The sequence below is a fragment of the Panthera leo genome, chromosome D1, assembly GCF_018350215.1.
Source record: "Panthera leo isolate Ple1 chromosome D1, P.leo_Ple1_pat1.1, whole genome shotgun sequence".
Lineage (NCBI taxonomy): Eukaryota > Metazoa > Chordata > Mammalia > Carnivora > Felidae > Panthera > Panthera leo.
The window spans coordinates 59,866,208-59,892,714 of NC_056688.1; the positions used below are offsets into that span (position 1 = coordinate 59,866,208).

At 39.9% G+C, this 26,507-nt stretch overlaps 1 protein-coding gene across 11 annotated transcripts in view; it reads left to right on the forward strand.

Moving 5' to 3' along the window:
* Window positions 1–26,507, forward strand: part of STIM1 (stromal interaction molecule 1) — a 183,547-nt gene that overhangs the window by 115,647 nt on the left and 41,393 nt on the right. For all 11 annotated transcript variants that reach the window (XM_042905870.1, XM_042905872.1, XM_042905861.1 and 8 more), the window contains one exon: window positions 14,718–14,832. In XM_042905870.1, the coding sequence (XP_042761804.1) occupies window positions 14,718–14,832 (115 nt within the window). The remainder of the gene's footprint in view (window positions 1–14,717; window positions 14,833–26,507) is intronic.

Consider the following 26,507-nt stretch of genomic DNA (forward strand, 5'->3'; position numbering starts at 1 on the left):
AGCCCTCCTGCCAAGGGATCTGGGTTCAAAATAGTCAAACATTTATGAAGCACCTCCTATGTATAGGCGCTGTGGGGGACTGTGCCTTACATGATCTCATTTTCTCCACATTGCCACTTTGAGGTTGTCTGCATTTTATAGGCTTATGGTGACATTGTGAATAAGTAGTAGAGATGGGATTATAGTCTGTATCTGTGAGATTTTTTCCTATTTCACTTCACAAGCCTTGTGATGTCTCTGGGTGGTGAGCAATCTCGCTAACTAGTGCAGGGTGGAAAACTCTGTGGGATCTAAGGCAGTGTGGGTTTGGGAGGATTGGAGAGAGAGTTTCTGGGCTCTATGTTGGGGATTGAGCCATAGCCCCTTCCTCCACATACAACAGTGGTTCTTGCTTTCAAGGACTGACTCTCCTCTCTGTATCTGTCTTACCTTGGTGCTTTCCACAGGTCTGATTAATCTCTGTGTCCTTGGATCCCAGCACAAGGAATGTCACAGAGTCATGCCCAGTAAATGGCTGGTTGGGCAAATGAATGAATAAATGCCTCCTTTTTTTTTTTTTTTTTTTTTTTTAAAGTTTATTTACTTTGAGAGTGAGAGTGCAGTGCAAGCAAGGGAGGGGCAGAGAGAGAAGGAGAGGGAGAGAATCCCAAGTAGGCTCTGCACTGTCAGCACGGATCCGAATGTGGGGTTTGAACTCACGAACCGGGAGATCATGACCTGAGCCAAAATCAAGAGTCAGATGTTTAACCTACTGAGCCACCCAGGCGCCCCATGAATAAATGCCTCTTAATAAAGGCTTCTAGAACCCCTAATGTCTTCACTACTCCCTCTGCCTTCTCTTGTGGTACTGTGATGCCCTAATAGATTTTGTTCTTAAGGACAGTTTTGTTTTTGTTTTGGTATTGTTGTTTGACACATAAGCCTAAATTCTCCCTTTTACAGTTGATTAGGAGACAGAATGTTGTTAAAGAGGAACACGAGTTTGTCTTGCTCTTTTTTTTTTTTTTTTAAGTTCGCTCTACACCCAGTCTGGGGCTTGAACTCTTAACCCCAAGATCAAGTTGCATGCTCGACTGACTGAGCCAGCCAGGTGCCCCCATTTTACTCCTTTATATTCTCTGTTCCCAAGCCTTTCCCCCTATCCTCTCACTGCCTAAAGGTTAAGTGGGATTTAAAAGGGACACATGGTGAACACTCAACTCTTTTGTCAGGTGTTCTATTTTGGAAATGGAGTCCAGGAGGTTTTCCTGCTATTAAGTGCTTGGCTGGATGCATGTCTGAGAATCTTGGAACGCCATGCCTAGGGATAGCAATATGGAGAAGAGACTGAGAGAGGAATCAAAGTTGATTCTTCTTTATGGGAATTGTAAGGGAGAGAGAGTTCCTTAATACCTGAAGCTGTAATAGAGGGAGTAGGTGCTAGTCCAGGGATCAGCAAACTATGACCCCTTTCCTGTTTTTTGTACAGTCTATAAACTAACAATAGCTTTTACATTTTTAAATAGTTGGGGGGAAATCCAAAGAAGAGTTTTGTGACATGTGAAATTTACATAAATTCAAATTTCAGTGTCCATAAATATAAAGTTTTATTGGTTCAGAGCTACTCTTACTCATTTACATATTGTCTATGACTATTTTCACTCAAGAACAGAGTTGAGCAGTTGTAACAGAGATCGTATGGTCTATGAAGTCTAAAATATTTACTGCCTGGTTCTTTACAGAAAAAAAATTGCCTGGTCTCTGGTTTAACCCATCAAGTTTTTAAAAACAGATTTATTAACATATAATGCATATACCATATAATTTACCCATTTAAAGCATACAATTGAATGGTTATGAGTATATTCATAGATATGTGCAGCCATTGCCACAGTCAATTTTAGAAACTTTTCATCACCTCAAAGAGAAACCTTCATATACTTTGGCTATTGTTCCCCTATCTTCCTATTCCTCACAGCCCTAAGCAACTACTAATCAACTTTATGTATTTATATATTTGCCTATACTGGACATTTCCTACAAATGGAATCACATAATATGTGGTCCTTTGTGACTGGCTTATTTCATTCACCTAGTGTAAGGTTTTCAAGGTTCATCCATGTTGTAGTACATGTCAGAACTCTATTCCTTTTTATGGCTGAATAATATTCTATTGTATAGGCACACTACATTTTGCTTTTTCCCTCATCAGATGATGGACATTTATTATGCTTTTACCTTTTGGTTGTTATGAAAAATGCTGCTATCAATATGTACAAGTGTTTGTGGGCATAGGTTTTTATTTCTCTTGGGTATATACCTAAGAGTGTAATTACTGGGTCATATGGTAACTTTGTGTTTACCTGTCTGAGGAACTGCCAGACTGTTTTCCAAGGTGGCTGAACCATTTTACATTCATGCCAACAATGTGTGAGCATTTTGATTTCCCCATATCCTTAGCGGCACTTGTTATTGGCTATTTTTTAATTACAGCCATCCTTGTGGATATGAAATAATGTTTATTACGGTTTTGGTTTGCATGACTAATGATGTCAAATATCTTTTCAAGTGGTTATTGACCATTTGTATATCTTCTTTGGAGAAATGTTTTATTCCTGTCCTTTGGCCATTTTTTAATTGGGCTGTTTGTCTTTTTACTATTGAGTTGTTAAAGTTCTTATATCCTAGATATATACAAGTCTCTTATCAGATACATCATTTGCAATATTTTCTCCCAGTCTGGAGGTTGACCTTTCGCTTTCTTTTTTTTTTAAAAAATGTTAATGTTTGTTTATTTTTTGAGAGAGAGAGAGAGAGAGAGAGAGAGCGAGAGCATGAGTGGGGGAGGGGCAGAGAGAGAGGGAGACACAGAATCCAAAGCGGGCTCCAGGCTCCGAGCTGTCTGCACAGAGCCCGACTCGGGGCTCGAACTCACCGACCTCGAGATCATGACCTGAGCATGCTCAACCAGCTGAGCCACCCAGGCGCCCCTACCTTTCACTTTCTTGATGATGATCTCTGAAGCACAGATGTTTTTCATTTTGATGATGTCCAGTTTATTTGTTTATATTTGTCAATGCTCAGGCTTTTGATGTCCTAAGAATCCATTGTCAGATCCAACATCATATTTTTCCTTGTATTTTCTTCTAAGAATTTTAAAGGCATCTGAAGCTTAACATGCCCCAAACTGGATTATAAGTATCACCTCATCTAAAACCTACTCTACCCACAGCCTTCCTCATTTCAGTTGAAGGCAACTCCATTGTTTCAGTTGCCTGGGCCAAAAATTATCCAGCCATAATTTCTTTGACTACTTTTTTTCCTGCTCCTTTCTCCTTATTGTCTCCTTTTGATTTCCCCATTATGCATATGAGTTTAATGGTGTACCACGTTTCTCTGAGATGGTTTGTTTTTCTTCATTCTTTTTTCTCTTTGTTTTTTGGATTATATAATCTCTTTCAATCTCTCTTCAAATTTGCCAATTCTGTCTTTTGCTGGTTCAGATCTCCTGTTGAGCCCCCTCTCCTGAAATTTTCATTTTAGTTATTGTACTTTTCAACTTCACAACATCCATTTGGTTCTCTTTTGTAGTTTATATTTATTGATATTCTTTATTTGGTGTAACATTGTCATCACACATTCCTTTAGTATTTGAACATGTTTATAATGGCTTCTTTGAAGACTTCTTCTGCTAAATCTGAAATTTGGTTGCTCTCACAGTTTTCTTTGCTTGTGTTTTTTTCTGGTGTCATACTTGCCTATTACTTTGTATGTCTCATATATTTTTGTTGGAAACTGGATGTTTCTGTGATATATTGTAGCGACTCTGGGTATTGGTCCAACCCCCTCTGGGCCTTGTCATTATTTGCTTGTTTATTTGTTTGGTGGCTGGCAAGATCATTTTAGTGGTCCATTACCACCCTCACTCCCTACTCCCCTATACTGTGTGAAGCCTCTCATGTTGCTCCTCAGAGCTTTAGATATGGCCATGGTCACCTTTGGATGACAGTGGTTTGGGTAGGGCTCTCATTGACTCTGTCTTTTTCTGGCCACATTCAGGTGTTAAGTTCCATTAGTTGTCATCTGATTACTCTGTTGTTTTCAGCAATGCTCTGGGCATAAATTTGCTCTGATCCAATCATATTGGGACTCCTCTGAAAGGATAGTTCCTGAGATAAGTGTTTGAGATTTGTTCTTACCCCAGGAGGGCTCTTCCTAGCCCTCTCCCCAGTTCCCACCAGCAAATTCTCCAGCCTACAGTTAGCTTCTATCTCTAATCATCCACCCATCTCCTCTCAAATGCCTTTTTACCACAGCTTTCACTGTGTTTGAGAATGCTCTTGGTCTTGAACTCCTTCACATTCTGTTGCAAACAAAATAATTTCCTTTGGGAAGAGGTTTGAAACTCTGTGTAAGCCTGCTCCCCACCCAGGCAAAATCTCTGAGCCATGATTCTAGAGCTGGAGGTGGGGATAATGATGTGCTTCTCTTTGAGTGATACATCGACTTTAGGAGCTGAGCGCTCAGCGGAGGTGTGGCAGTAGCTTCAGGCTGGCTTGGCTTGCCTCTCCCAGAGGATAATTGCTGTCTTATAAGCCAGGGCCCCAGCATCCTCAGTGACTCTGCATCCAAGGTGAAGTCCCTGCTTCATGAGTGGGCCTGGGTGGAAGAAGGGGGGCCCACTTCTTAGTTGGACTCACCTAGAACATAGCCTTAACAACAGGTAACTGGAGGCAGGATGAAATATGCTGATATGCCTTCTGTCAGGCAGATAGCCTTCCAGTTAGGAGCCTGGGGAACAGAGAACCCTGTTCTTGGCTGCTCTAGTCTGGAGTGGAGTTCCTGTTTTACCAATTTGGAAGTGGGGAGGGAGAGAGGGAGCAGGTGTTAATTCAGGTACTATAGACTCTCACAGTTCTTACTGAGTTTTAGTAGATGTTCTTGAGCAAATGTTTCTTCATTTGCTGTATGCTCTTAGGACTATTCCCAGAGACTTTAAACAGTGCTTTAAAAAAATAATTTTCACTGTTTCACTGGATAGTGGGTCCATGGAGCTTCTCATACTGTCAAGCCAGAAGTCCCCTCTAATTCATCAATTTTCAAAAACATGCATACCCATAATGTATTCTGTCTGGGGCTGTGTATTCATTCTCTGAAAATATGGCAGTATTGACCTCAATTAAGAAGATGATCCCTTTTCTCTGGGGAAGTATTTTTAAATTAGTGACCTATTTCTGTCCTCCTTTCATAAGACAAAGATTCCCCAGCGAGTAGTTCTTGGCTAGCTTGTATACTTTGGTCCCAAAAGTCTCCCAGTCTTTGCCATTCTGGCCAGGTACCTAGAAGGCTACAACTTGAGATGCTACCTTTAGGATTTGATCTCTGTCATGTGCCCAGTGTCATGGTCTGAGGACATCAAGGATGATGATTCCATGACAAGGACTCAAACTCAGAGGGATTCTCTGTACCTGCATATGTGTTGGGTGCTGGGTGCTGGGTGCTGCATATATAGGAGTAAAAGGAAAAGCATCGTTGCTGCCTTGAAAGAAGTTCCTCTCGTGGTAGATGTAGGTAAGAATATGTCAACAGATGAGAATACTACAGTGGGATGAGTGAATGCTGTGATGGAGTCACAGAAGAGGCAGGCCTGTTAGTTATATCCACACGTAAAGTTGCTGACATGTAATTTGGGTCTGGAGAGATGACTGGAACAACTGGGAGAAGAAAGAGAGTGTTTAGGTAAGGAAATAGCATATGCAAAGACGTTAGACTGGTGAAGAGCCTGGTAACTTTCAGAGAATTTTGAGTAATTTGTTATCACTGGAGATGGCAGGAAGTGGCAGTTGATGTGGCAAAGGAGGCAGGTGGGTCTTGCATATCGTTGTGAAATTTTAATTTTAATTTTAATTGGAATTAATGCTTTCAAAATAAGAATCATAGAATAGGACAGAAAAGACCTTCAAGGTCAGTCGATTACAAGTGCTGCGTCTCAATTATCTCTATTGCTGATCTCTTGGCACATGGCCTTTATATAGCAAGCACTTAGGAAATATCTATCTTTTACCTCCTTCTGGGATGTCCATTACATGTGAGAGATCAGCATCACTGTAATAGTGGGCTCCGGGGTTGCACATTCTTAGTATCTTTATATTCCTTTTACAATATGTTAAATATATTCATATTTAAGAGAGAGCTTCATTCACACATAGAAGAGCATATTTTGTGCCAGGCACTGTTCTGAGTTTGATATGTGAATCAATTCATTTGTAATACCCTCAACATGAGGGTATTATGAAGTTTTGTACTACTGTTGCCCCTATTTTACAAATGATGTGCATGATACACTCAAAGTGATAGAACTGGGATTCAAAACCCAGGCAATCTGGCTCTAGAATAAAGCTCTGAACCATCGTCCTACAGTGAATCCAAGCCAATGTAAGTAACCCCCTGGCCCCTAGCTGAATATCTGTATTTTAGATTGGCTGACAATTGGGGGACCTTTTTCTTTCTTTTGTGTAGGGGACAAAAGACACATTGACTAGTTATGGTAAGCTAAGCACCCTGCTGGGTGTTGTAGGGTGAGAGACATTTATTCACTTATTATTTTTTTAAGTTTTTATTTTATTTTTTAAAGTTTATTTATTTATTTTGAGAGAGATGGAGACAGTGCAAGTGGGGGAGGGCAGAGAGAGAGTGAGAGACAGAAACGCAAGCAAGATCCACACTGCTAGCTGTGGAGCCCAGCATAGGGCTTGAACCCACAAACCACGAGATCATGACCTGAGCCAAAACCAAGATTCGGACACTTGATCGACTGAGCCACTCAGGTGCCCCTAAAGATGTTATGTTATGTTGTGTTGTGTTATGTTATGTTATGTTATGTTATGTTATGTTATGTTATGTTATGTTATTTATAAATATTTACTTTTGAGAGAGAAAGAAGACAGAGCATGAGTTGGGGAGGGGCAGAGAGAGAAGGAGACACAGGATCTGAAGCAGGCTGCAGGCTCTGAGCTGTGAGCACAGAACCTAATGTGGGGCTCGAACCCATGAACCGAGATCATGACCTGAGCGCTTAAACCAACTAAGCCACCTAGGTGCCCCAAGATTTTATTTTTAAGTAATCTCTACACCCAGTATCGGGCTCAAACTCACAATCCTGAGACCAAGAGTCGCATGCTCCTCTGACTGAGCCAGCCAGATGCTCCTCATTCAGTTATTTAATAGCCACATACCCTGCTGTGTGCCAGGCCCCATGCTTGGAGGTGGGCTTATGAAGCTAAATTAATTATTTGTTTAGGTGTTCCAGAGAATGTGTAAGACATTGGTTAGAGATAAATGACAAATAAAACATAGTTTCTATATTTGAGTTGCTTAGGGATAGCAAGGAGGAGGGTAATTAAATAGTAATTATAGTGTAATGGGATAAGTACTGCCATAGATATATACCCTGAGAACTAAGAGAACAAAGAGAGTAGAGCAATTAACTTGCTTGGGTGAGGTCTGGAAAACTTCACAGAGGCAGTGACTTTTTCTTTAGCAGATAAAGACAGGGAGAAAATATTTTAAATGGAGCACCTTGTGTAAAGGCTTAGAGTTATACTGAGTATGGTTTATTCAAGGAGCCTGTAGTAGCTGGATGTATCTAGAGCAAATGTTGGCAAACATTTTCTATAAAGGGCCATACAGTCAATATTTTAGGCTTTGTTGGCCATACAGTCTCTGTCACAGCAACTCAGCTCTGCCTTTGTAACATGAAAACAGCTATAGGCAGTACATAAATAAATGACTGTAGCTATGTTTCAGTAAAGCTTTATTTATAAAAAGAAGCAGCAAGCTGGATTTGGTCCATGGCCATAGTTTCTTGACTCCTTGTCTGAAGTGTAGGTGCCTGGTAGGGAGGGAAAATGGCCAGGAGGCTGCCTGGGAAGCTAGTCTATGACTAGATTGTAAAAAGCCTTGAATGTGAGGCCAAGAAGCTGGGGCTTTATTCTGTAGGTAACGGGGAGCCATGAAATTTTAAGTAGTTTTTAAGTTAAAATTTTAAGTAGTTTTAAAGTTGGTATACTTTATGGATTTGTACTTTACAAAGGTCATTCTGGTGACTAATATGGTGGATGGACTGGCAGAAGTGAGACTAGATGTACAAAGGTGTGTGAGAAATGACTCTCATCTCCCTGCCCTCGGCAATAGCTTCTGATCTCACTGGGGACAGATACTTCATCTATGAGACATCCAAGTCCCAGCACTTTGTACAAATGGCATTTAGAGCTATTGTAGCTAAAATGTGGGTCCTTGGTGGACATTGAAGAGATGAACGAGAGTTGGGAAGCATCTTAGATCTGGGGCATGTGTCTTGAGTGTTCTAAATATTGCGTGTGGGGAGTGGTGAGTGAGAGTAGAGGTGGTGAGGTTTGGTCTGGGAGATGTGGAAGGTGAACAGTCGGAAATGAAGTTGGAAATGGGAGGAAGGAGTAATTGGTTGTAAGGAAATACCCGGGAGACCTGCCTGGACCCCTGTGCCCAGAGATGCCCTGCTCTGCTTCTAGCTTTACATCAGTGACTTCTACTCACTGATGAAGCTGGCTGGGCCTGTTTTGTTGGGAATTCTACAGAGACGTTTCCCCTCCTGTCCACTCTCACCCACATCTCTTTACTCCTGCTTCACTTGGGGTGGGGATGGGGTTGCATTCTTTGTGCCACCGCCACAGAGATCACTTTTCTGAGCTCAGAGCTAAATATACTTAGTGACAGCTGCTCCCTGCTCTTCAGATTGCTCCTGAGCTGTAGCTCTGGCCAATGCTGCATCCCCATGCTAAGGCAAGACTTGTAGGGAGCCTTCTTAGGCCTTCCTGAGAGAAGAGCTGCTTGTTCTGAGTCAGAAATAGTAAATCTTTGTTGTGGGAATCAAAAGTTGCCTCTTGGCTTGGTTTTGTTTTTGCTTTTCATTGCTCTTAAACTTCCTTTTAAACCAGACTTCAGCTATTAGTTGGCTGTGGGGTGGTGTGCAGAGTAATCTGTGGCAGTGCCTACCCCAACTGCGGTGGGCATTGGAGTTTTAGTTCAGTACAGCATTCTTGCTTGCTATGTTTATGGCTGGATAACTGGGACCTTCATCAAAGCATAGATGGTTTGGCAGGGGGATAGACACATAATAACACTGGTAAGGGTATACACAGCACAGAAGCATCACCTTTGACGAAGAAGCTTTTTCTCTTACTTTCCGTATCCTTATCTCACCCTCCTGCCAATAACAATAACTAACATTTGAGTTGTGCTCTACAATTTACAGAGAGTGCTTTTGTGTGCATCAGGAATCACAAGCTCTCTGCTCTCACACTAGAGAGTACTTGCCTCTTCAGAAGGAGGCAGCTGATGCTCAGCTCTCACACACTGTTGCCAGGTCAGTGTGCAAACCCAGGAGTGGTGCCCTGGGGGTGGGGGTTGAGGCCCTCATGACCTCCCTCAGCACCAACTCCCCCATCTCCACGCTGCCCCAAATGACAACACGCACATAATGTCCTTTGATGTGGACAGTTGATTTTTTCTTAGCTTTAAGTAAAATGTGAATAACAACATCTTCATAAAATGTTGCATTTTGAAGTTAATTTGTAATGGACAACCTACATAAAAATGATGTGCTTGCTATGCGGACACCAGTTTATGACAGGTCCCTAAGCCACCTTTTCTCTTCCAGTCAAATTACAGTCCTTAAGCCCTTAAAATCTAGGAACTCAGGTGTTTCTAGATCTTTATATTTTTTTTTTTTAAGGTAGACTGAAAAGCTGAACTTTCTTGGTGTGAAATTTAGTTTTTAAATATAGGTTCAGTTTAGAAGATACTCTGTGGGCCACTGAAAGACAGGTGCATAGGCAGCTTATGGACTTCTGCAAGCATGTCTCATTTACAACTTGTCACACTCAGATGAGAGGGAGGCCTAGTCCTCACTCGTTCTGAGTGGGAAACAGGCTCAAACAGGCGAAATACCTTGCCCGAAAGTCACACAGGAAGTAAGGGGTCTGTTTCTATAGGTTGTGAACTCTTCCTCTTTATAGTATACTGCCTTAGCTACTCTTTTCTGCTTGTTTTAGAGAGTGTGTGTGAGAGTGGGAAAGGGGCAGAGGGAGAGAGAGAGAGAGAGAGAGAGAGAGAGAGAGAGAGATTGAGAATCTCAAGTAGGCTCCAAGCTCAACGTGGAGCCTGACGCTGGGCTCAATCCCATGACTGTGGGATCATGGCCTGAGCCAAAGTAAGGAGTCAGAAGCTCAACTGACTGAGCCGTGCAGGCACCCCTGCCTTTCCTACTCTTGAGGCCTGATTGTTCCACTCAGCATCAGGCCCTTCCTTCAGGCAGAACTTCTGTCAGCGCATAGTCCTCATTTGGCACCTCTTCTTGCTGGTCTTGTTTTCCGACCCCATTCCTTCTTTGCATGGTTTGTGGCATGAATAGAGCCTGTACATGAGCCCTGTACGTGCAGCTTCCCCTTACACTTTCTTCCCATGAGCTTCTCTGTTCTCCATATACCTCAGTGATCAGACTTGGCTATAAAAAGCAGTCTATTTCTTATTGGTTCCCAATAAGCAGCTGGTATGTGTCATCCGGTGGTTTCCTAGAGTTAGCTGGGAATGGCAGAAAATCCCCTTCTTTGGATATTTTGGCATTTCTACTCCTAAGGCATGCACATGATGTGTGTTTCTGTAGTCTTAGATTAGGAGGGTCTGGATTAGAACCTTGGAGGACCAACACAGGGTATACCTGTATCTGTAATCTGAGGATTACAGATTTGATTTCTTTAAAATATGTGCGAAACTTGACAACTTTTCATTATACCCACATTACTACCTCGTTTCAAGTTAGGTTTTTGCAGTAGCCACCTGACTGGTTTCCCTGCCCTTGCCTTCCTATAGTCTGCTCTCTAGCACAGCATTTGGAGCAATCCTTTAAGAGATGCAAATGTGATCATGTCGCATCTCTGTTCAAAGTCCCCTAACAGCTTCCTTCTCAGAGTTGAAATCCAAGCCCATATAATGGCCTACAAGGGTGTTTATGATCTGGACCCCTGATTTCTTCCCTGGATTTGTCTATCACTAGTCACCACCTCTCTCATTTCTCTCAGCCACACTGGCCTCCTCACTGTTCCTTGAACAAGCCGAGCATGTTCTTGCTTCAGGGCCTTTGCATTTGCCATTCCTATTCTTGAGATACTCTTGTCCCAGTTATTCTGCTTGCCTTTCTCCAACATCTCCTTCAGGTACATGTACCTCCTTAATGAAACCTTCCTTGACTCCTCTAAAATGACAAGCCACCAATACCAGTACTCTTGTCATTCCATATTCCTCTTTCCTGCTTTATAGGAATTACTGTTTCTCTCACCCAAAGAGGATATTAGCTCAGTGAGGATAAAGATCTGTATCTGTTTTGTTTACTACTCACTGAATTTCTAGTGCCTGGAACTATGCCTGGTACTTAGAAATCTTATGTTTGTTGACTAAGTGAATTAATGAATTTCTGTCCCCAGACTGGCTGTCTGACTACTTGTGACTGTGTCCCCCTGAGATGTCCCAGTGTCTGTTGTTTAAGGCCTAGTGATCTCATCACTCTCGCCTCCAGTGAGAGAAGACTCTTAATAAGTTAATAGAATTGTTCTAAAATTAATTTTGAAAAATAAACAGCTGAGATTGACAAGAAGTATTCTGAAACATAAGAGCCATGGGAAACAGGGGGTCCAGGCATTAGAAATTACTATTAAAGTACAAAATAAAACAAAAAGTATAATAAGATAGTCAAGGGCTAGCACAAAAATAGAAATATGATTGAGGTGCCTGAGTGACTCAGTCGGTTAAGTATCTGACATCAGCTCAGGTCATGATCTCATAGTTGGTGGGTTTGAGACCCGAGTTGGGCTCTGCACAGACAGCTCAGAACCTAGAGCCTGCTTTGGATTCTGTGTCTCCTGTCACTCTCTCTGCCCCTCCCACACCTGTGTTCTCTCTATCTCTCAAAAATAAAATAAATAGACTGAAAAAAACTAGTTAAAAAAAAGAAATATCATTTAGTGCAGAAGAATGCAGAGCCTGGAAATATACTCAACTATATATAAGGACTTAATTATTACTAAATAGCATTTTTAAAAATGAATAAAAGATAATTTAATGAATGGGGTTGGGATAACAGCGTGGCAACTTGGGAAAAATTGTTAAAATTCACAATTTACAGGGGCGCCTGGGTGGCTCAGTCAGTTGAGCGTCCGACTTCAGCTCAGGTCACGATCTCGCGGTCCGCGAGTTCGAGCCCCGCGTCAGGCTCTGGGCTGATGGCTCGGAGCCTGGAGCCTGCTTCCGATTCTGTGTCTCCCTCTCTCTCTGCCCCTCCCCCGTTCATGCTGTGTCTCTCTCTGTCTCAAAAATAAATAAACGTTAAAAAAAAATTTTTTTTTTTTTTAAAAATTCGCAATTTACAGCATATAATGAATCAAAGGTCAGGTGCCTTAAAAGGCTGACTATTAAAAAACCATAAAAAATACTTTAATCAGTTTAGTTTTTCTAAGAATCAACAAAATCTTTTTGCTCTGGGCTTTTCACCATGTCACTTGCATAATCCTTATTAAAAAATAAATTTTCTCACCAATTACAAATAAGAGGTTGGGGAGCTGGAGAACCTAACCCTTGTTGTCAACTGAATTTAGTTGAGGCTGGAGGGCACGAAGGGCTGTCTAGCCTGTGCATGTGAGCACTGCCTTTATCTCCTCATCTCACGAGACGTCTTGACTTCCTAACACCACTCCAGCCTCTGTGGGAGTGTAGCCAGGCCACACCCAAACCACAGGTAGAAGAATGGGTTAGAGCTGCGCCCCAATAGGTGGCCATTAGCCACATGTGGTCATTTAGCTCTGCATTAATTTTTTTTTTTTTAATCTCAGGGTGTGTGTGTGTGTGTGTGTGTGTGTGTGTGTGTGTGTGTTTGTCACACTAGCCACATTATGAGTGCCCAGTGGCCACATGTGCCTAGTGGGGACTGTTTGGACAGGACAGATATTGAACATTTCCATCATTGCAGAAAGTTGTATTGGATGGTGCCATGTTATAGTTGTGGGCACTGTCAAGTTCCTTGTGCCCAGCAGGCTATATTCTGACTCGGTTGAGAGTGCTCCAGTGTGGACTTGCTTCAAACTTCTCTCCTGAGTCATTAAGTCTTAGATGTCTTAATATCCCCAAAACCCAGGGGGAGGAAATCACCTCTTGATTATGGGTCTAGGTAATCTGTCAGTAGTCTGTTTGTTTAGATAGTAACATTTACTGATGTTACGCTGGGTCAGACCCTTTCCTAGACACAAAGGGTAAGAAAAGAAGGATAAGAGACATTTCCTGACAATCCTACTAAACTATGTTTTAAAAACATAGTGATCAAAATTGCATATTTCTTTGATGTTTGAGGCTCTAGGGAAAACCGGGATCAAGTGTTCAATCTTGTACATACTAATGAGGTTAAGAATCTGGCTGAATGAGTATCTGTGAAGTTAATTACCAGTTAAATTTCTAAAAGCTTTGATTTGTTTGGCTTTTCTTCTTATAAGGGTGTATATTATGAAAAGAAATACCAGTAATTTAAAGGACAGCGTATATAGTGCTGGGGGAAAATTTGGACTGTAAAGTCAGATATCTTGGGTTGGAATACAAATTCATCACTTGAGCAAATGTTTGAGTTATCTAATGCTGTATAACGAACTTCCCCAAAACTCGGTGGCTTCAAACAGCAACATTTATTTTGTTATTTATCTGCAATCTGGGCATCGCTCAGTAGGGACAGCTCATCTGTGTCCACTTGGCATCAGATGCAGTGACTCAAAAACTGGGGGCTGGAATCACCTGAAGTCTCAGTCACTTGTCTGAGTCCTGGGCTGGGGAGACAAATAGCTGGGCTGCTCAGATATCTGTCTATATTTCTATGTAGTCTTTCCATATGTTCTAGCCATAATGGTGGCTTTGGGGGTAGCCAGGCTTCATGTATGTTGGCTCAGAGCTCTCAAGGCATGTGTCCCAAAATGGAGAAGGCCAGGTGAAATCTGTATTGCCTTTTCTAACCTACCCTTGGAAGCCACTCGACATCACTGCTGCCAACTGTTTGTTAGAAGATGAGTCACAAATGTCAGCCTATATTCCAGGGGAGGGGAATTCTCCTTTTGTGGGAGGATTATCATAGAATTGTGGACATATTTTAAAACCATCATAGCAAGTAATTAAGCCTCTCTAAATTTAATGTGATTTGGGGGCAAGTTGCATTATCTTAGCGTAGTTCTGTTCTCGTTTGTAAAATAGGTGTGATAATTCATTGGTTGTGGGGATTAGATGAGAAAATATTGTAGAAGTTCTTGGAATATTGCTTAGTATATAAACAGGTGATCAAAAAATTGTTAATTCTTTTTCCCTATCCTTCTTCCTTTTTCTAGTGTATTGAATTCCAGTTAACTATCATTTATTATCTTTCCATAATTAAAAAAATACGAGGAAGAAATTGCTTATTCTTTTTTTTTTTTTTTTCAAGTGAAACATACAACAAAGAAGAAGAGGTAGTCTAGTTGGCAGCTAGGACATATGCACATGGAAGGACATAAGAGTGATGTGGTACACTTATACATTGGGTGGATGGAATGTGCTATGGAAAGTTAGATAGCCTGTGTGGAGATCTCGGTGGGCTGACCCTAGGTATCCCTTGTGACTTGTGTGCTTTTTCCTTGCAGTTCCTGAGGGAAGACCTCAATTACCATGATCCGACAGTGAAACACAGCACCTTCCATGGTGAGGATAAGCTCATCAGTGTGGAGGACCTGTGGAAGGCATGGAAGTCTTCAGAAGGTAATAGGCAGCTTGGTTATCAATCCTAGTTGCTGGAAGATTTAGAGAAGACAGAAGAAGATGGGCAGCAACTTGGCCTTAAAAGTACATGAGTATAAAGTGCTTTGTAAAGAGCAAATTATTAAAATGGTTCTACATACAGTCACTGATTAAGACTGAATCTAGTCACCATGTTGGGAAAGGGGGAAGATGCTTCAAATAGAGTTGGAGCTGCTCTTCATTAGAATTCTAAATGGTTCTATTCTATCCCCACCTGTCTCCTTCCTACCTACCACAGTCTCTGCTGCTTCTCCAGAGGTAGGGAGCTTACTGGCCTTTTGAGGCAGCCCCTTCCTTCTATCAGTCTCTACTTGGTCTCAGCTCTGCTGAGTCCTAGATGATTCAAAGATTGGGTGGAAGTAAGATGGAATCTCCCCTGAGTCTTTTCTTTTCCAGGTTAAATAGCCAGGTTCTTTGAAGAAAACATGTTTTCTCAGCCTCTTCCTCCTCTTGGTCTCCTGCCTGTGAACATTTCTGTTAATATCTTTCTTAGATCATAGTTCTTAGAGTCAGACACAGACCCGCAGGAATGGTTTGACCAGCACAGAGTTGAACAGGATCGCCAGTTTCTTAGTTCTGGACTCTGCACATCAGCTAATGCAGTCTGATTTGATACTGGAGCCTTCAGCACTCACATCACTCTGCTAACTCATGTTGAACTTATTAAATAAACACTTTAGTTATTTTTCATGTATAAAATTGTTAAACCAGGACTACGATTTTTTTTTCCTGAAACATTTGCTTCAGAGCTGTGAGTGAAAGAGCATATCTAATAGTGTGAAGCTTGACAAGGAAGGGAAAAACAGGGTTTTTGCGTCCTCTCCATCTCTATCTGTGGCTAGAGTGTCCTTTGATACTAACAGGATTGAAAGCGGTCTCTTTGCAGGGTCTCATAAGATAGGTCTTGATGCTAAGAAGGGTTAAACATAAGTGACCATCAGGGCCCTTCCTTTGCAGATGAGGAGCCTTAGGCCTAGATTTATAAAGTTACTTGTTCATTGTCATGCATTTAGTACATTGTAAAGCTAGGACTCAGACCTGGACCTTCTGCTCACTGGATCAAGGCTTTTCCATGCCATCTGGGTTGAAAGCGCTGGTCTGGTGGTAGAGAAAAACCAGTTTGGGTAGGAATGAGACAGTTTTTATTTTTGTTTTAATCTTACCTAGGATTATAGAATTTTAGATCTGGAAGGGATTATCTATAAGGTAGGTTGAGAACACTAAATTTAAAACAAGAAGACCTGGGGGTGCCTGGGTGGCTCAGTCAGTTAAGCTTCTGACTCTTGGTTTCAGCTCAGGTCATAATCTCACAGCTTCGTGGGTTAGAGCCCCACATCGGGCTATGCTCGGACAGTGTAGAATCTGCTTGGGATTTTCTCTCTCTCCCTCTCTCTTTGCCCCTACCCCACTTGAGCTGACTCTGTCTCTCTCAAGATAAATAAATAAACTTAAAAAAAAAAAAAAAAAGCAAGAAGACCTGGATTCTAGTCCTATTTCTGGCATGGACAGGCTGATACTTCTTATTAACTCTGTGTTTTTATCAATCTAGAAGAAGCTTAAGTTAGCTTTACAGACGGCTTTCTGGAAATCTTTAAAAGCTGAGTTCCTTGTGGGGGCTTTGTTTAATAGCTCCTGAGCAACTCAGGCTGTTTACTGATGAAAAATCAAGCAATGAAGTGATCTTTGGAATTATACTGGCACTGCCAGGAAAAATCTTCTACTAGTACTGTTTAATTTTAGTTTTCTTCTTTTTCTGTAACAACATAAGGACATGGCGCCTGGGTTTTAAGAGTGGGTTTCATAAGTGGGAACTTGGAATGAAAGATGGCAGGGAGAGCATTCCTGGCCTTCTCAAAGCTCATACACAAGTAGCTGGGAAGGGAAAGTGACCAAGAGAGGGCAGAAACAGGAGTAAATCATAATACTAAAAAGTAGCCAAGACAGTTTTCTGGTAAGAACTTTATTCCTGGACTGAGCAACTATTTGGAACACTTCCAAGTGTGTTCTAAATGACAGGAAGATGGAAGACAATGGAATGAGTTTTGAGGAGTTGGTCCCCATTACTGGTGAGCAAGGGATATTCCAGTGCACTGTGATGTAGCTCACAGCTAAGCTGAGAAGTGACATGTATGTATCATTTTAGGGTTTTCTCACTATGTGTCATGCCTGGTGGTTTGACAAGCTAAAAGTAAGAATCTTCATGGGTACTGTTCCTCCCAACAATTTGCTTCATTAATTAGAGCAAGGCCCCTAATCTCTGGAGTGATGATTTCCAGAGCTACAAAAAGCATGTAATACTCTGGCAGTCACTCAAAGTGGCTGGTCTGAGTTTTGCTAGATGATATAGATATCAGCAGTGTTCATTTGTGTTCAGAACATTAGCTGACTAATGTCAGTACCATCTATGTGATTAGTTGTTAACATTTTCTGACTGATACTGAAAGCCAGTCTTTCCTTCCTGTTGTTTAGATTTTAACAGAAAAGCCTGATAATTGCTACATTAGCCAGTTCTGGACTTCAATAATAAAAACAGCAACAACTAAGAAACTACTCTGATATTTACATGATATTTGATATGTGCTAGCCACTGTTCTGAATGATTTATATATGTTAATTCATTTCTCACAAAAACCCTTTGAAGTATAAATACTATGATGGTCTGCATTTACAGATGAGGAAAATGAGGCAGAGAGTGTTTGATGAAATAATGTAATGCACTTCTTTCTAACCAGAGTTAGTACAGACTTCACAAATTAAGAGCATAGTCCTCAGTAAGACTGCTCTCACTTTAGATACCAACCAGCCATAAACCCTGGGTGTTCCCAGCCACCTCTGCTCTGACCGACTGGCTACAAATCACAGTTCCCACTATCCCCTCAGGTTTGGTAATTTACTGCATGACTCACAGAACTCAGGAAAGTGCTGTACTTCTGATTACAATTTTATTAGAATGGATAAAAGTTAGGACCAGCCAAAAGAAGAGACCAATAGGGTGAGGTCTGGGAGGGTCCTGAATTTGGGACTTCTGTGTCTTCTGCCCCTGGAATCAGGACATATCATCCTCCCTAGCATATTAATCATGGATGTGTTTGCTAACCAGAAAGCTCATCTGAGCCTCAGGATCCAGAGATTTTATTGAGGTCCGATTACATGGGCATGATTGATTGAATCACTGGCTGCATGACGGCTCTTCATCTCCAGCCCCCCTGTTCCTTTCTTTTTTTTTTTTTTTTTTTTTTTTTTTATTTATTTTTGGGACAGAGAGAGACAGAGCATGAACGGGGGAGGGGCAGAGAGAGAGGGAGACACAGAATCGGAAACAGGCTCCAGGCTCTGAGCCATCAGCCCAGAGTCTGACGCGGGGCTCGAACTCACGGACCGTGAGATCGTGACCTGGCTGAAGTCGGACGCTTAACCGACTGCGCCACCCAGGCGCCCCCCCCCTGTTCCTTTCTGATGGTTGGGCTGATATCTCCTGGCCCAAAGCCCCAATCCTCTAGTCAGCTGGTTGGTCTTTCTGGCAACTAGTCCCCATCCAGAGTCATCTCATTAGCTCAAACTCAAGTGTGATCCAAGGAGCCCCACCATGAATAACAAAGATATTCCTATCACCAGGGAAATTGACACCAAATTGACACCAAATTTGAAGGGTCTTTGAAGACAAAGACCACCAAATTCTTTGTTGTACAAAATTAAATAAGAAGGAGCTGAACAAACAGGGCTGAGGAAGGATCAAGAACAAGGGGAACTCCAGGGATCCCAGCAGCAGGGTCTAGGGGATTGGCCTTTTGTAATTGGCTACTCTTGGATGTCTCCACTTCGTTCATTTTTCATCTAAGTATCTTTGCTCAACAGTGAGATATGGTGGAGGGAAAATCAGATTGGCATAGTTTGTATCACAGACTTATTATGTAAGGTAGTGGTAGTGAGAGCTTAGACTGTGGGGGAGGGGGCAGCAATTTCCAGTCCCTCTAAGGCCCTGTGAGGTAGGGGGAGTGGTAGTTTTTTTAAAGGAAGGGATGCCAGGTAGATTTTGTAGAATCTTTGAGAAATAGAATTGTTTGCATATTTGAGCTAGGGGAAATAGTAACAGTGTCCTTAGAAGGGGTGCTGGGAGGACTGACCTAAGAGGACTCTCTTCTAAAGCATGGCTTCCATTCTTCTAAACAAAGTACATCATGTCTATTTTTTCTCCCCTTTCCTGGACATGAGATTTTAAAAGATGCTATCTGCCAAACTTAAAGAACAATTTCGTTCTCCATTTGTATAGATCAAAGACATATTAAACTATCAATTTTGATTCTAACTAAAATGATTCCAGCTAAAAGCAAAAGTACTTGGTATTCTAGTGTGACTCTGAACTTTGTCTTGAGAAAATGTTTACTTTCTACTGGAAATGATTTGGAAATAATTCCAAAGAATAATTTAGAAATAATAAACTCACAGATCTCCAGTTCTGTCTGTGCTATTCTTTGCAGGATGGGATTTTTCACAGGAGGCAGTGGAGCAGTACTGGCAAACCAGGAGGCTTTTAGAGAGAAACCCAGCAGAACTGGCCTTTCTCTGTTGATATAGCACAGCAGGGGCAAGTGGCATTGGACTTCTGTCTAAACCATTTCAGAAGTCATATCAGTATAAAAAAGTTGGCATCCCCTTTTTGCTTTTACATAAACCCAGTGAGACATATGTTTCTTCTGTTCCTTTAGCTCTATAAAAATTACTTTGCTAAGTGAATCTTCAAGTCATTTAGTTAACTGCCTCAGCCATTGTTGCTACATTTTGGGGGAGAAAGATACAACTGGCTTTTTATTTCTCTTGGATTCTTTTAGATACTTTTTCTCCAATAACAAAAAACAATTAGCATCAATGCAGTGATTTAAAACTTATCACAGGCATTTTCTATTTATATTAAATAGCTGCTTGAGGGTAAACGTTCTTACTTGTATCCCCATTTAATAAAGGAGCATCTCTCACCTATTTCTGTTACCAAGTCCTGAGGATTCTATCTCTCTTATATATATTTTATATGCATCTCCTATGATACTGCCTTAGCTCAACTTCATCTTTTTGAAAGATTTATTGAGTTGTAACTGATAATACAAGGTGTAAATATTTAAAGTGTACAATTTTTTAAAGTTTTGACACATGTATTCAGATGGCTATCCTTTATGAGATATATGCTTTGCAAAGATTTTCTCCCAGTCTGTGGCTTATCATTCTTTTAATAGTATCTTTTGAAGAACAGTAAGTTTTAATTTTTCTGAGGTCCAGTGTTTCAATTTATGCTTTTAAGAATTATGCCTTTGGTGTCATATGTAAGAAATATTTGCCTAACCCAAGGTCACACAAGCATTTTCTCCCATGTTTTCCTCTAGAAGTTTTATAGTTGCAGGTTTTACATTTAGGCCTCTAATCTGTTCTGTATTAATTTGCGGATGTTAGTGTTAACAAAGAAGTCCCAAGTCCTTCTTTGTGCTTCTGGGCGTCTCAGTTGTTTCTAGAACCATTTGTTGAAAATTCTGTCCTTTCTCCCACCGCATTGCCTGGTCTTTTGTTAAAAAACAGTTGTCCATATAAGTATGGGTTTATTTCTGGTCTTTGTATTCTGATCCACTGATCTATTTGCCTGTCCTTATGTCAAAACCATGCAATTTTGATTACAATAGTCTTATAATAACTCTTTTAGTCAGATAGTGTTAGCTCTCCAACTTTGTTTTCTTTTTTCAAGTTGTCCTGGCTGTTTGATCTCGAATCAACTTGTCAATTTCTATAAAAAAAGCCTACTAGGATTTTGACTAGCATTGTATTGAATCTATAGCTCAGTTTGAGAGAACTGACATCTTGACAATATTGAGTTTTCTGATCGATGTATAAAGTATATCTCCCCATTTAGTTAGGATATGTATTTTGTAGTTTTCAGTGTACAGGTCTTTCTTTCATACCTTTTGTCAGATTTATCTCTAAGTATTTCATAGATTTTGATGGTATTATAAATAGTACTTTTAAAATTGTGGTAAAATATATAAAAAAGTTGACCACGTAAATGGTATTTAATTCCTGATTGTTGTTTATATATAGATATATAATTGATTTTTATATATTGGTCTTGTATTCTGCAACCTTTCTAAACTCACTTATTTGTGAGATGCCATCAGAGTTTCAACTGAGGTAATCAAGTCTTCTAGTAAAGAAAATTTTGTTGTTTTCTTTTCCAATCTGGATGCCTTTAAAAAAGTCTTCTTCTTGTCTGATTGCCCTGGTTAGTATCTCCAGTACAGTGTTGGGAGAAGTGGTAAGAGTAGGCATCATTGCCTTGGTTCTGATCTTAAGGAGGAAAGAATCCAGTCTTTCATCATTAAATATAAACATAGCTGTGGGCTTTTTTTCCCTTTTATCAGATTGAGGAAGCTATTACTAATTTGCTGAGAAATTTTTTATCAGGAATGGATATTGGATTTAAAAAAATTTTTTTTAACGTTTTATTTATTTTTGAGAGAGGGAGAGACAGAGCATGAACAGGGGAGGGTCAGAGAGAGGGAGACACAGAATCCGAAACAGGCTCCAGGCTCCGAGCTGTCAGCACAGAGCCCGACGCGGGGCTCGAACTCACGGACAGCGAGATCATGACCTGAGCCGAAGTCGGCCGCTTAACTGACTGAGCCACCCAGGCGCCCCGGATATTGGATTTTTATCAAATGAGTTTTCTGTGTCTATTGAGATGATTGCCTGGTTTTTCTGTTTTTGTTTGCTAAGATGGTGAATTACATTGATTAATTTTTGAATGTTAACCCTGCATCCTTGGGATAAACCCCACTTGGTCATCATCCTTTTACTATATGGTTGGATTCTATTTGTTAAAATTTTGTTTCATATTTTTATACCTTTGTTAATGAGGGATATTGGTTTATAGTTTTCTTGTAATATCTTTGTTTTTGGTATCAGGATTATGCTGACCTCATTAAATTAATTGGGAAGTAGTCTTCAATTTTTCAGAAGACTTCATATATAATTGGTATTATTTTTCCTTAAATACTTGGTAGAATTCACTAGTAAAGCCATATGAGCCTGGTGTTGTCTTTGTAGGAAGGTTTTTAATGACAGTGTCAATTTCTTTCATAGGTATAGGACTGTTAGGTTATTTACTTCTTAAGTGAGCTTTTGTAGTTTGTGTCTTCAATTTGTCTATTTCATTACATTGTCAAATTTATAGGCATACATTTATTCATAATCTTTTCTTATTATTCTTTTAATATATTGATATACCCAAAGAACCAGTGTTTGGTTTCAAGGATTTTCTCTATTGTTAGCTATTTCATTGATTTTTACTTTGATCTTTATTATTTTCTTTCTTCTGCTTACTTTGGGTTTAACTTGTTCTTTTGTAGTTTGTTAAGGTGGAAACTGAGGTCATTGACTTGAGACCTTTCCTGTTTTCTAATATTGGCATTTAGTACTATAAATTTCCTGTAAGTACTGCTTTAGCAGCATTTCACAAATTCTGGTGTGTTGTGGCTTTTTGCTTTTTGCTAACTGATTTATAGGTAGCATAGACAGAGTAAAAATACCTAAAATGAAAGCACAACTGGTGGTAAATGCTTATTCTTTTTTTTTTGGTCTGATACAGTCTTCAATAACTTGATATCCCTCAATAATGTATTCCAATTTGAGGAATTATTTTGGCCCTGGAAATTCATGCCTCTGAAATCTGTCTTGTATCTTATATCCATCTAGTATTGGCTCTTCACCATGTTAGATGATATGTTTTATTTTTATTTTTATTCAACTCAAATATTCTATTTACTTTCTATTTCCTTTTTGATATCTTCTTTGATTCATGAGTTTTTTTTTTTTTTTTTTTTTTTTTTAGAAGCATGGTATGTAGTTTTCAAATGTTAGGGGATTTTCTAAAGATTTTTCTGTTATTGATTTCCAGTTTAATTCCATTGTGGTTTGAGAACATACTTTGTATGGCTTGAATCCTTTACAGTTTTTTAAAACATTTTATTACATTTCTGAATATTATATATCTTGGTAAATGTTCCATGTGCATTGGGCTGTTGTTGGGTGGAGTGTTCAATAAATGTCAATCAGGCCATGTTGGTTGATGGTGTGGTTCATGTCTACTATATCTTTGCTGATTTTCTGCCTAGTTGCTCCATCAGTTATTGAGGGGGAGTATTTAAATTTTCAACTATAATATTGGATTTGCCTATTTTTTCTTGCAATTAGTTCTGTGAGTTTTTGCTTCATGTATTTTGAAGGTATGTTACTAGGTGCATAAAGATTTAGGATTATTTATTTATTTATTTATTTATAATGTTTGTTTATTTTTGAGAGAGAGAGACAGAATGTGAGTGGGGAAGGGGCAGAGAGAGGGAGACACAGAATCCAAAGCGGGCTCCAGGCTCTGAGCTGTCAGCATAGACCGTGATGTGGGGCTTGAACTCACTAACCGTGAGATCATGACCTGAGCTGAAGTCGGACGCTTAACCGACTGAGCCACCCAGGCTCAGTTTATTTTTATTTAAAAGTTTATTTATTTAAGGGGTGCCTGGATGACTCAGTCAGTTAAGCATCTGACACTTGATTTTGGCTCAGGTCATGATCTCATGGCTTGTGAGTTTGAGCCCTGCATTGGGCTCTGTGCTGACAGTGAGGAGCTACTTGGGATCCTCTCTCTTTCTCTCTCTCTCTCTCTCTCCCTCTGTCTCTGCCCCTCCCTCACTTACCCTGTCTCTGTCTCTCCCAAAATAAGTAAATAAACTTAAAAACAAAACAAAAAAAAGAAAGAAAGAAAGAAAGAAAGAAAGAAAGAAAGAAAGAAAGGAGGGACTGCGTGGCTCAGTTGGTTGGGCATCCAGCTTCGTCTCAGGTCATGATCTCATGGTTCATGGGTTCAAGCCCCACATTGGGCTCTCTGATGATAGTTCAGAGCCTGTAGCCTGCTTTGGATTCTTTGTCTCTCTCTCATTCTGCCCTTCCCCAACTTGTGCATGTGCGCTCTCTCTCTCTCTTTCGCTTTCTCTCTCTCAACAACAACAAAAAAACATTAAAAAAAGAAAAAAGAAATGCATTAAATATAAAAACACAAGTATATTAAAAGTAAATACATGGAAAAAGATACACAAAACTAATAATACTCAAAATAAAGCTATATTTATATCAAAATATCAAAATTATATCAAAATCTGATAGCACAGAGCCTGATGTGGGGCTTGAACCTATGAGACTGTGAGATCATGACCTGAGCCGATACCGAGTCAGACCCTTACCTGACTGAACCACCCAGGCGCCCCTAAATGCATTTTTTTTTTTAATATATGAGATTTCTTGTCAAATTGGTTTCCATAAATGCATTTGTTATAGGCAGTTTATGATTGGGTCTTATATTTTTTGGCAATCTGATAATCGCTGCCTTTTAGTTGGGGTATTTAGACCATTTACATTTAATGTGGATATTAATATGAGTAGATTTGAGGCTACTATCTTGCTATTTGTTTTCTGATATTTTTCCCTACTGTATTTTCTTCTCTTTTCTTTTTTTTTCTACCTTATTTTGGGTTAATGAGTAGTTTTTTATAATTCCATTTGATCTTTTTTTTTGTTGTTTTAACCCTGTTTTGTTATTTTAGTGGTTGCTTTAGGAGATAAAATATGCATCTTTAATCTTTCATAGTCTTCTTTCTAGGGATGTTATTATTTTATTTGTTATTGAAATATAGTTGACAATATTTCATTAGTTTCAGGTGTATGACATAGTGATTCAACAACTCTATATATTATGCTTTACTCACCATAACTGTAGCTACTATCAGTCACCACACAATGCTATCTGCAACACCATTGATTATATCTCTATGCTGTACCTTTCATCACTGTGACTTATTCATTTCATGACTGGAAGCCTGTCCATCCCACTCCCCTTCACCCATTTTGCTCTTTCTCTAGCCCCCTCTCCTCTGGCAACCAACCACTAGATTGTTCTCTGGGACTGTTTCTGCTTTGTTTGTTTGTCCATTTATATTGTTTTTTTAGATTCCACATCTAAGTTAAATCATATGGTATTTATTTTTCTCGAACTTCCTTCACTTAGCATAATACCCTCCAGGTCCATCTGTGTTGTTGCACATGTTAAGATCTCATTCCTCTTTGTGGCTGAGTAGTATTTCAATGTATATATACCACATCTTTTTTATCCATTCATCTATCAATGGACACTTAGGTTGCTTTCATATCTTGGCTATTGTAAATAATGCTGTAATAAACAGGGGTGCATATATTTTTTCAAGTTAGTGTTTTCATTTTTTTAATGTTTATTTATTTATTTTGAAATAGAGACAGAGAGAGTGAGAGAGAGAGAGAGAGAGAGAGCATGAGGGAGGCGGGGAGAGGCAGAGAGAGAGAGAGGGAGAGAATCCCAAGCAGGCTCTGTGCTGTTAGCACAGAGCCTGACGTGGGGCTCAATCTTGTGAACTGGGAGGTCATGACCTGAGCTGAAATCAATAGTTGGACACTTAACCAGCTGAGCCACTCAGGCACACCAGTGTTTTCACTTTCTTTGGATAAATACCTAGCGGTAGAAATACTGGATCATATGGTAATTTTATTTTTAATTTTTTGAGGATCTTCCATACTGCATTCCACAGTGACTGCACCAATATACATTCCCACCAACAGCGCATGAGGGTTCTCAAGAGCTATTATTACACCTTGTCACATATAGTGTAAGAGCCTAACACTAGTGTACTTCCATTTATTCCTAAATCTTGGTTCTACTCTCTGCACTGTGGCCTGGAAATTCTTTCAGAGCCATAACTAGGACAAGTATATCACCTGCCTCATTTGTTTACCATCTCTCAAGGACCAATGTCCATTATAGGCTGATGTCCAGTGTCTTTAAAACCATTGTTTCATATATTTTGTCTTTTCTCTTTGGTTGTTTCAGGAGAGAGGGTAAATTCCATTGTAGTTACTTCATCTTAGCCTGAAGCAGAAACCTCAGCTTAATCATTTTGCTTGGATGCTTTCATACTGTACTTCTTGGCCTGTCTAGCTCTACTGCAGTTTGTCCTTCAATTGGTTCTAGAGGGATCTTTCTAAAGTAAATATCTGACCAGGTCTCTGCTTAAATTTTTCAGTGGCTTCCTATTTTTTATTTTTATTTTTTTAATAGTGAAACAAATATGCCAGAACACCAAATTTCTAGGTGGAAGAAATATTCTTAATTGGAACCTGGACGAATAAAGGTATTGCTAAAGATGTTACAAGTAAATTCCTGTGTAATCACATATGATAATCTTATGTTACTTGGAGGAGATAAATACTGGCTTTTCTATTCATTAGGTAACACTTGAGTTTGTGAAGAATTAGCAGTAAGCTTAGGTTACAACTGCTGTCTCATTTGGGACTTAACAAAATGAGGTACTTGAAAGCTTAGTAGTTGTTGATGAAACAATTTTTTATAGAAAATGCCATTGACTTTTTTTAGTGTTTATCAATGAGATGTTAAATGCTGAAATTAAATGCCCATTTGTAATCTCAACTGAATTATTTCAGTTGGGGGAAAAAGTTCAATATGTATATATAAATAAAAACCTGGTGACCTTTTATATCCTGAGAGTTTCTTTATATTTTAA